The sequence below is a fragment of the Gekko japonicus genome, unplaced genomic scaffold, assembly GCF_001447785.1.
Source record: "Gekko japonicus isolate JY-2015 unplaced genomic scaffold, Gekko_japonicus_V1.1 scaffold1186, whole genome shotgun sequence".
In the NCBI taxonomy this organism is placed as follows: Eukaryota; Metazoa; Chordata; class Lepidosauria; order Squamata; family Gekkonidae; genus Gekko; species Gekko japonicus.
The window spans coordinates 197,657-209,253 of NW_015164221.1; the positions used below are offsets into that span (position 1 = coordinate 197,657).

General features: G+C 46.0%; 1 protein-coding gene across 1 annotated transcript in view; it reads right to left on the reverse strand.

Annotated features, from left to right (window-relative positions):
• The window catches only part of LOC107108133 (leukocyte elastase inhibitor-like), a 36,031-nt gene extending 26,703 nt beyond the window's left edge, over positions 1–9,328 (reverse strand). Inside the window, exons 1-2 of the mRNA XM_015408533.1 lie at positions 9,268–9,328; positions 4,288–4,476 (exon numbers count right to left, since the gene is read on the reverse strand). Of these exons, the coding sequence (XP_015264019.1) occupies positions 4,288–4,467 (180 nt within the window). The 5' untranslated portion in view covers positions 4,468–4,476; positions 9,268–9,328. The remainder of the gene's footprint in view (positions 1–4,287; positions 4,477–9,267) is intronic.
• Between the last annotated feature and the right edge of the window lie 2,269 nt (positions 9,329–11,597).

Below are 11,597 nucleotides of genomic sequence, written 5' to 3' on the forward strand. Positions count from 1 at the left end.
TTGAAAATCTGACTTTGAGACAGAGGGTGATTTCTCACGAGAGCTGCCCCACAGCACAGCACCGTTTGCCTCGACACAAACGTGTCAATTTCACACCCTAAGCTCCGGGGCTGCTTTTGACTCGGGGCTTCGCCCGATTTCCTCCGCAGTTTCATGATCCTCAAAAACCAGGATCACGAAACTACGGAGGAAATCGGGTGAAGCCCTGAGTCAAAATGCAGCCCCAGAGCTTCAGGTGTGAAATTGACACGTTTGTGTCGAGGCAAACAGCGCTGTGCTGCGAGGCAGCTCTCGTGAGAAATCACCCTAAGTTTTAAAATGTGTACACCTGAATAAATTTTGTATTTTCATAATATTTAGTGTCAGCTTAACCCTTGTGGATCCATAGCAACTTTTTGGGTTGAGTTTTCTTCCCCCCCCTTTTTTTTCCCCCTTCCCCCTTCCCTTCCTTTTTGTTCGCATCAGGCTTTCAAGTGGTGCCATAGTTCCCCCAGACCCTGAACCCTTGGATTTTGCATCCTTGGCTTCTAGAGCCCTTTACCAGGAGACACTGCCAGCTCTTAAGATCCCAGGGTGGCCACTTCTCACCTTTGTTAGGCCAGGACCCAGACCTCCAGGGTCTCCCCCCCCCCATCCACAAAATTGGCAGAGGGGGAGAAGGCACGCACAGAAGTAGCCCAGTGTAGGAGAAGCACCAGGCTCATGGCCCATCCTCCGATCACTGAGACAGACTGCTTTCCTGACATACTTAGTTCCTTGCAGGTTCTTGGTCCAATCAAACCGTGGCAGGAAGGGGGTCAGGAACAGCTTCAGTATGGGTGGGGCAGCTTCCCTTTCAGGCTATTGAAGCCTTATTCTGATAATGGGGCCTTGTGGGTTCAACTGGGTTCTCCGGGTCAGCTTGTGACTGCCTCGTGTGGAACTTGTCCAAGCCACCTCCAGATTGTGGCTCAGACCTTGGGGCTGCCCTGAACAGCAGGCCTCCAACCACCAGTTACTGAGTGGATCCTTGCTTCCAATGAGTTCTCAGCTATTTCCAGTATTCTGCTGCTCAAAGACAGAACTGTTGTGGAGCCCTAACTGGGAGGAAAACGGATCCAGTTGGTCAGCCATATTGGTCTGAAGCAGTAGAACAAATTTAGAGTCCAGTCAGGCACCTTTGAGCCAGTTTGGTGTAGTGGTTAAGTGCGCGGACTCTAATCTGGGATTAGCCTTATGTTAGGTCTACAGTCTGTTCTGTGGAGTGTAGTTATAGTAATTTATTCAGTTAGATCCTTGTTGTTTTATAAAGTAGCTTATATGAACCTTTTTTTAATTATGGGGGGTGAGGGGAACCCGGTAAAATTAATTAATTATTTTTTAAAAAAAGGTTTGCTTCCCCACTCCTCCACTTGCACCTGCACCTGGTTGGATGGCCTGGGGCAAGCCGTAGTTCTGATAAGAGCTGTTCTTGAAAAAGAGCCGTTTCTGTCAAGAGCTCTCTCAGCCCCACCTACCTCTGTTGTGGGGAGGGGAAGGGAAAGGAGTTTGTAAGCCACTCTGAGACTCCTTTGGGTAGTGAAGGGCGGGGTATAAATCCAATCTCTTCTTCTTCTTCTTTTACCTCACAGGGTGTCTGTTGTGGGGAGGGGAAGGGGAAGGAGTTTGTAAGCCGCTCTGAGACTCCTTTGGGTAGTGAAGGGTGGGGTATAAATCCAATCTCTTCTTCTTCTTCTTTAAGACCAACAAAGGTTTATTCAAGGTATGAGCTTTCATGTGCAAGGCACACTTCTCCAAATACATTGGAATGGCAGGTAAGGTTCAAACTTATAGCCAGAGAACGAACAGCAAATTAACGTGTAACATGATGATGTTCAAGATATGCAAAGTGAAAACTAAATAGTAATTTAGTTGTGTTCAACTAAACAACAAGTTAAGGTTATAAGGTCAACAGTTGTAAAGCAATAAATATGTCAAAATAGCAGATAAACGTCCAAGGCTCCGATCATGTGGGCGGGAAGCGAGGCTGTTTGCCCCGGGTGAACTGACGAGCATTTACGCGATCAGACTTCCGCCCACCCCGCAGTTCCCTATGCTACTGACGTTTCCCTGGTGGTTTTTTGTGCCGCTCCTGCGGCGCAACGAGACGCCCCGCCAACAACTCCAGAACACCAGACAGATGTGTCTGTCTGATCACGTCCCTTTAATCCGCGGGGGAATCGTTTGCCTGCCACAGCTTCCGCTCCGTATGATTGCAGCCCAAAGGTGTCTTTTCTAATTGTGGGAAGTAAGTGAGAATCTAAATTCTCTTCTCTCAGGCGTGGAGGGAACTTAACAGCATTTAATGAGGGGGATGGCTGAGGATGAAATGTTGTAGCTCCCTCTCTCACTAGCTCAAGTTTGTAGCCAAACTTCCTTACTAGGTGAGATGCCATATTTCATGGTGACATTAAAAGGAAAGAAATGAATGAAAAATATCAGTGACTGTGGGAACTGGAGTACAACCACCACTTGTTTAAACCAGAAATGTTTCTATTGTAAAAGTCAGCTCTTTTTTTCTCTAATGGAAACGATCAAATTGCAACTTTTAAAAGTCTATGGGGGGAATGTCAGTGGAGTGAATCTCTGCTCTAGGTGGTACATTCCCTACTAACATGTTTCCCCGAAAATAAGACACTGTCTTATATTTATTTTTTCTCAAGAAGACACACTTGGGCTTATACCACAAATGCATAGAAATCCTGCTAGGGCTTATTTTTTGGGTAGGTCTTATTTTCAGGGAAACAGGGTAGTTGAAGCCCAGTCAAGACTCTGCACCCCAGTCATGAAGAAGTTTAAACGTCCTCATTTTCAGCCCTGCTTTACAGGGGATTATTGGTGGCGGGACTCTGATACATTATCATGTCTAGTTGGGTCTTCTGTAAGAAGAAATATGGTTTGGATCAGGCTGTAACTCTATTTTTGTGCATTTTCAGAAGCTGCTATATTTTCAAACAGGTGAAAAATCCAGAAGCTGTGAGAAGAATTTCGCGTCTCTTTATCAATTCTACTTCACCTCATATTTACGATGGACTATCCTGGATGATAGACTGGGACCGATTTCACATAAACCTTTGTCCCACGCTTGCTCTTCCATTGCCGCCGCTTGTTTTGGTCGATTGTATACCATTAGACCCGTGGCCGCCTTTTGACCCGCATCTTCTCCCAATTTGCCCCGCCTCAGTGCAGTCATTGATTTCCCAGAAGTTTCCTGTTGCCTCGCAGCGAAGCCAAAACACGCACCCCTTTTTCCATGCCCACTCGCCCGCCTCGCTCATCTGCCACTCCTTGTCGTGTTTTTTTTTTTTAAAAAGGGATAAAAGGGGAGGAGGGGATATGAGGACGGTGAAGAAAGGGGACTGAGAGGAGGGAAGCGACAGGAAACAGCCATGCGCCAAAAGCTTTAATGGGAAATCCATTAGAATGATCCGGGGCAAACTACCCCACATGGAACCAGAGGCAAGCACCATGTGCGAAATCGGTCTCACAAACAGCATGAATTTACCATATGTGGTGGACATGTGAAAAAGCAAAAAACTTTTGGACAGAGATTCATAGAGAAATGGAGAAGATTTTGAAATGTAATTTCAAAAAAGAACCAGAAATTTTACTTTTGGGACTAAAGATGGAAGAGGTGAATATAAGAAAGAGGACTTTGATGTGGTACTTGATTACAACAGCTAGAATGACATATGCCCAAAGTTGGAAGCAAGAAAAGACTCCTGAGATTTGGGAATGGATAAAAACATTGCTTTTTATGGTTGAAATGGATAAATTGACTAGAAAGCTTAATAATCAAGAAGCGGAAGAATTTTTTGAAGACTGGAAGGACTTTAAGGAATATTTGGGAAAGTACTGGGACGTGAAGAACACTTTATATGGTTTTGACAATTATTAAGAATGGAAAAATTCCAAAATAGCTGATACATAGAAATAACAGTTTATGTGAATGTTACCTAGTAAAATTAAGCTTAGAAGTGTGATAAGAAAAGGAAATTTAGAAAATTTAGAATAAGGAAGGGAGGTGGGAGCACTGCGGGAAGCCAATAGTAAAGGGGGGGAGGGAGTAGGGAAAAGGGTATAAAAGTATTAAATATGTTATAATGTTGGAATGATGCGATATCCTGATAATAAAAATTTTTGAAGGGAAAAACAAACAAACAGCATGAATTTCCTTTTTACAATTGGTTTGAAAGAGAAGGCGGCTACCAGAAAACATGCAATGGTATACCAGAAAACATGCAATGGTATACTTTCTTTGGGGCTTACCTGTCCCATCTGTGCTTTAGTCTTTCCCTTAGCACCCAGGAAGACCATGCTCAGGGCACAGGAGATACTCAAAGGAGAGTAGAAGATGTTTTGGGGCATATCGCTTCTGATCATCTCACGGTAAAGATCAAGACCAAATGCCATGATTGCTTTAGAAACTGAATCCTGGGCAAAATCCATAGCTATGAACTGAAAGAGAATACAGGAACATAAACACAAGAAAAAGATTACAATTGCAAGATATGAGTTACACCACAACTTACACACGGTATATCTGACATACAATGACTAAACTGATTTCAATGGACTGGCATTGTTGTGTTGTGATGAAGCGACTTAAGTAAAAATAAACATCTGGAAAAATAAGTAAAAATAAACATAAAAGGAAGTACTTCTTCACCCAAAGAGTGATTAACACATGGAATTCACTGCCACAGGAAGTGGTGGCGGCTACAAGCATGGACGGCTTCAAAAGGGAATTGGATAAGCATATGGAGCAGAGGTCCATCAGTGGCTATTAGCCACAAGGTATAGATAGGGGCTCTGGGGCAAGGGATGCTCTGTCTTCTTGGTGCTTGGGGGGGGGGGGTCAACAATGGGAGGGCTTCTAATGTCCTGGCCCCACTGGTGGACCTCCTGATGGCACTGGTATTTCTGGCCACCGTGTGACACAGAGTGTTGGACGGGATGGGCCTTTGGCCTGATCCAACTTTGGAGTCTCTTATATTCTTATGTTCTTATCTGGAGTCTATAGTATACCTTGGGAGTTTAATCTACAATTTTTCATGTGATAGCTTACTGAATGCAGCCTAGAAATAAATAAAGGCTATTTGTAGAACACTACCATGGCATTTAACGTATTTATGTACATTTACATCTGACAAGCCTTTATTGGCATACGTATATACATACAATAGGAGATCAGATTATATATAGAACAGAAAATACAAATCCATATAGGGTAAAATTGGAGCTACGGCGCAGAAAAAGAGCATGAAAGCAGAAAAACCTAATGGTTACTTATCAGAACGTATAGCCATAGCACTAAGAAGAAACCTTGCTACTATTTTGGTTATTTCTGCATCTTGATTATCAAGCAAAAGCAGAACCTTAAAATCATCAGGAATTTCTGAGAATTGAACTAATATAGGATACAGAAGATCCTGGCGGGGCACCAGATAAAAGGGACATTGAAGGAGAATGGGGGCATATTTATGTATAAGAAAGCTTAGGATGTAATAATTATCAATAGTTGAACTAGCCTTTCTGAATCCTAATTGCCCTCAATTTATTAACAACAGAAATTTTAGACCAGTCTGATAGAAGCCTTAGTAGATAGAATGCATAAGTTTTCCTATAATTGACAACAGACTTAATGGGTCTACAATTACTGGGATTATCATTGGAACTTGTTTTTTAGATAGAAATGACAAGAGTTTCTCCCAGGGGTCATTTCATAGAAAAAGAGGTGCAGGAGCTCATTAGCATAACTCATTAGGATTACTTATTTGCATATGCCACACACCCTGACATTACCAGAAGTGTGTCAGAAAGCAACACCCACCGCTCAGGCTCCACTGGACTGTTTTGGATTGCTAGCTATTGGGGGGGGGGGATGTGCAGCTGTCCTCGCAGAGGAGGGAGAGCTTGTACCTGAATAAAACATGGCCTTAAAGGTGCCACTGGACTGTTTTGGACCGGGGGGAGCGGGGAGGGCTCTGCAACTTACCTGGCTGCTTCTTGCTCTGACTGAAGGCTGCTGGGAGCAGGGGGTGGGGCTTGTTGCATGTGCCCGCCCCCTGGGCTCTTTACTACTGGAGCTCCACTCCTGTGCGCTCCTGCAGGAAATGACCCCTGGTTTCTCCAATGATTAGCCCCAGAACTATGGAACCATGGACCTCCCATTCTGTTCTATGGGAGCAGATAGTATACATACATACATACATACATACATACATACATACATACATACATGCTTTAACTTTGCAGCAGGAAGAGAAAGGGGTTAGTCATCATGTGAGAGCGAGTTAGGAAGCATTGCTTGCTGCGTGGCTGGTTTAAGGAGAGGCTAGAGCTGAGCTTTCCTGGGGGCACCTGCTTTGGGGGGCTCTAACTCAGACAGCCCAAATCCAATATTTGCCAAGCTTGGAGGGTGGGTGGGGGAGAGCCTGCTGAAGACTCCCTGTGAGTTTGGTATCTCTAACTCACCAAGGGGCTGTTCTACCACTTCCCGAACTCACAAACCAAACAAACCATGAACCGGTTCGGGAAACAGGAAAAGCTTGTGAAAGTTCATGGTTCGTGCAATCAAACGAACCCTGAACTATTATTTCCCCAGTTCATGCCCATCCCTACTACTACTCTTTACTGTGCTCTGCCTCTCCTGAGCTCCAGTGGCTGCAGTGCAGAACTGTACTAGAAGCAAAATAAATCAGATGCATTCTGAGTGAAGCACAGCCGTGGCTTCGGGGGCTCTCCAGATTACTTGTGCTGTGGGGATTTTGTTCCCCCCCCCTCTTGGCAGCCCTGACCCTCCCCGATATTTGTGTGGGTTGGTTTAGTCTCACAAGGCGGAGTCCCTTCTTAGTGCTGTCAGTTAGTTAGAAGGGAGACTGAGCTAAAACTGAATGAGCTCCCGAGCTGAAACCAGTTGCTCCCACTGCTGTATCTTCTGGTTAATAAATCTTTTGAGCACACCCATCTCTGCTGTATGAACCTGAGAGCAGAAATTAGAGTGAGCACCCTGAGTATCCTGATCTACAATTAAAAGGGAACATTACAACCAGAGCAGGGGCAAGCAGGAGGAGAGGGGGAGGAGGTGGGGGGGAGGAGGAAGAGGAGGAGGAGGAGATTGGATTTATACCCTGCCCTTCACTTGGAGTCTCAGAGCAGCTTTCCCTCCCCCTCCCCACAACAGACACCCTGTGAGGTAGGTGGGGCTGAGAGAGCTCTGTCAGAAACTGTTCTTTCAGGGACAGCTCTGACAGAGCTATGGCTTTCCCAAGGTCATCCAGCAGCTGCAAGCGGAGGAGTGGGGAATCAAATCCGGTTCTCCCAGATTAGAGTCCGCGCTCCTAACCACTACACCAAACTGGCTCTGAGGAGGTGGTGGAGGCATCGACTAGCAGGAGACAAAATTCCCCCTCCCTCGCTTGTTTTATTTTATTTTCATTTAATTTATATTCTGACTTTCTGCGAGTGCATTCAGTGTGGTTTACAGTTCCGAATGCAGGAATGATCAACACAAAAGGAAAAAGGAACACAACCACCCTCAAGGTACCAACTCTGAGAGCTGAACAAGGTGATATGGTGTCCTCCAGTCCATCCTGGGGACGCACCGCTATTTTGAAGGGGTGAGTTCCTACCAGGGCACCCATTTTAACAGCTCCATCAGAGGACAATTCTAGTTGGGACCACCATGGCATTGGGGGGAGGAAGAGCTCCTGCCTGAGTGCCTTCCCTCCCCATACTATTTTTTCCAACCCAAAACGGAGCCAGGAGGGATGGATTCAGGGACACCATATCATTTAGTTTGGCCCTCAGAGAACTTCTCTCACAGTTCCAAAACGACCAGACGGAATGTCTACAGTAGGAGGCAGATCTGGGAGCAGAGAAGGCAGACAGCAGTTGGTCCAGAGCTTACAGCAGGCCTCGTTGTCTTGCCTAAGTCAATCCTTACCCCTGACATGTGACGACTCGTGTCACAATACTTTCAGTGCTACACATCGTAGGTCTCAACTGACGTTTTGCAATAAGGGTTTGAATCATTACAAACGCTTCACAATGGCTCAGCAATTACCCAGCCCTGAACACTGACAAGTTCTTCCTGCCTGTCTCTGAGAGAAAAAGTGAGCGGCTGCCGGCAAATGTACTTGGAAGGATCTGCCCAAATGGAAACAGCTTTGCTCCGTTCAGGAGATCTTCCAAGCCTGTCACGAGGACAGACCACTTAAATAAAATGTTTCTGTGCAATGCCTTTTCATATTGAAATGATACACACAGTTGCAAACAGAAGAAGAAGAGATTGGATTTATACTCCGCCCTTCACTTGGAGTCTCAGAGCGGTTTACAAACTCCTTTCCCTTCCCCTCCCCACAACAGACCCCCTGTGAGGTGGGTGGGGCTGAGAGAACTCTGACACAAACTGCTCTTTTTCAAGGACAGCTGTGCCAGAGCTTGTGACTGACCCAAGGTCACATCAGCAGCTGCAAGTGGAGGAGTGGGGAATCAAACCCGGTTCTCCCAGATTAGAGTCCACGCACTTAACCAGTACATCAAACAGGGTATAAAAGAGCTACAGTAGTCAGAAAAGGCAATCTCAGGCTGTCAACGCTGCATGTTTTTATCCCACACTCCTCCTCCAAGGACCTTAGAGTGGTGTATCTGGTTCTCCCATCATTTTATCTTAACCTCACTTTCTTTTAGATTAATTTAAAGGAAATAAGAAGAGCAGAATAGTGGGGTGGGATACCCGGTGAGCTTCAGGTACAACCATTCAATGTGCCTTGTTTTCTATTTTTCATATTATTCTGCTTTTTTCTAAGTCTAACTACATGGAGATTTTTAAAAAATGGATCTGAACCACACTGAGCTAAGTATACGGATGGAACGGGAGTTGTGGCCATTGTGTTTCTTCCTAATCAGTTCTGTTCATAGGGGGTTTCTTTTGACACAATAATTCTTCTTAGCAAAGTTCTGCACATGTGTTTCAAGACAGATCTCTCTTCTCTCCCTCTGTTTTTTTAGGTAGGTACATCAGTGGAGCTCCAGGCAAGCATCTCCCATAAATCACTACTTTTGTGCTAATATTATAGACTCAAACTTGGATTGTATCTTGAATTTACACCTTGACATCTCCTTTGTAACCACATAACAGTCTCGGTTTTTCCTTTTCCTTTTTCAAGTTTGTTTTTAAAATTGACATGTTAATTCAATATTTAAGCATGAGATCAATGATATATTTAAGCAAATCATATTTACCTCCTGGTCTCCGGGGTTTAAGCGATCCACTTGGCTCGGTGCTCACTCTGCAACTTTCTGGGGTGACTGGAACTTAAATGGTGCTGCCACACCTGTTAATTAATACTCCCACTTCAATGGAACGGATGACCTCATGTACTTCAAGTGCCACTCCAACTGGAATTTTTCAACACAGATCTGATTTCCCCTGTCCATTTGGGCAAGTCTTAGCTCAACAGGGTTTCCTTAGAAAAAGGAAATATTACATCCTTGGAAAAATTACTCACTGATCCAAACCAGGATTGAAAAGTTTGTGTATGAGAAAGAATACAAGGTTTGACAACAATAATCTAATTTTGTTTATTGATAGATCGCCTTTGTATCCCATCTTTTCTCCAAGGACCTTTGGATAACATTATGATCTCAACAGCTCTGTGGGGTAAATGAAGGTTTACAGCAAGTTATTAACTTGAGGGCCACACCCACAACAAGGGCCAAACTCTAGCAACAGGGTAAATAGTGCCTCCTGGATAGGGCTGCCAAGTGGGGGCGGGGAAACCCCCGCTTTGGAGGCCCGATTTCCACCGCCGCGGAATCGGGCTTTGGGGGGAACTCTACCCCCCGAAGTGCAGCATCGCTCACATTGGGGGCGTGGCCCAGATCGTCAGAGGGAAAACTCTATGGTTTTCCCTCTGACAATCTGGGCCACACCCTCAACGTGAGCTCCCGGAGCCCGGCGAAGGTAAGAAGGTAAGAAGGTAAGAAGACTTGGCAACCCTACTCCTGGAGCAATTTTAGCTTGGGAAAATGGTGAGGCTGGGGCCCCTCCTCCCTTGGAGAAGTAAGTTTCTCTTGGCTTCCATGAAGCTGCGGGGAGAGCACATCTGCTTTGAAACCACATGACTTGACCCAACAATAACAACCAAATGACCCTACTTGTAGCCAACAGTATCACATAATTGGCCCTGAGTTTCATGTATGAGATGGGAACTGAACTCAGGACTCAGGCCAACACTCTAGGGACTGCATAACATTGGCTCTACAATATGCTTTGCCTTCTAAAGTTCCATTAAAATCTTTATAGGCCCCGGTCACACGGGCCAGATAACACCGGGGGGGAAGCATGGCTGTTTGCCCCGGAGCAAAATAATAAAGTGCGGTAGCCCGATCACACGGTCCCATGAGGCTTCGCGCTTAGGCTGTTAGCTGGCGATCACACGGCGATGCTGGGGCGTGGCAAAGAAGCGGCGCGGCAAGTGTTTTGCGTTTGTGTGCATGCGCAATTCTGCGGAGCAGCACTGCTTTCAGTTACGTGTTTTTGCACATGCGCTTATGAAAAACATCCAGTTTGCGACAGGATGTGGACAGGCGCCAGATGCCACGGGATGCTAGCGCTCCCGCGATCAGACGCCCGGCCCTGCCCCGCATTTTCCGGATACTAGTGCACTTTCCGCAGAACTTTTTTACTGTGCGTCTTCAGGGCGGGACGCCACGGGTTGGCCACAGGTGCACTATGCTTCCTAGATGTTGTGGTGTGATCGCCCATCGAAAATCCGCATGACATTCGTGCCTTTAGCGCGGCAAAACCTCTGTGTGAATGAGGCCATAATTACTTTTCTCTAGCTTCCAGCACTGGAGAAGATCATTTCATAAAACCATTTAACAAAGAAGCAGAAGCAGAAGCAGCAGAAGCAGCAGAAGCAGCAGAAGCAGCAGAAGCAGCAGAAGCAGCAGAAGCAGCAGAAGCAGCAGCAGAAGCAGAAGCAGCAGAAGCAGCAGAAGCAGCAGAAGCAGCAGAAGCAGCAGAAGCAGCAGAAGCAGCAGAAGCAGCAGAAGCAGCAGAAGCAGCAGAAGCAGCAGAAGCAGCAGAAGCAGCAGAAGCAGCAGAAGCAGCAGAAGCAGCAGAAGCAGCAGAAGCAGCAGAAGCAGCAGAAGCAGCAGAAGCAGCAGAAGCAGCAGAAGCAGCAGAAGCAGCAGAAGCAGCAGAAGCAGCAGAAGCAGCAGAAGCAGCAGAAGCAGCAGAAGCAGCAGAAGCAGCAGAAGCAGCAGAAGCAGCAGAAGCAGCAGAAGCAGCAGAAGCAGCAGAAGCAGCAGAAGCAGCAGAAGCAGCAGAAGCAGCAGAAGCAGCAGAAGCAGCAGAAGCAGCAGAAGCAGCAGAAGCAGCAGAAGCAGCAGAAGCAGCAGAAGCAGCAGAAGCAGCAGAAGCAGCAGAGAAGAAGAGGGACAGTGTGCCATCAAGTCAGAACCAATTAATGGTAACTCCAAGACCATGAGCTTTTCAAGTTAAGAGAGATTCAGAGGTGGTTTGCCATTGCCTTCCTCTGCATAGCAATTCCAGCCTCCCTTGTTGG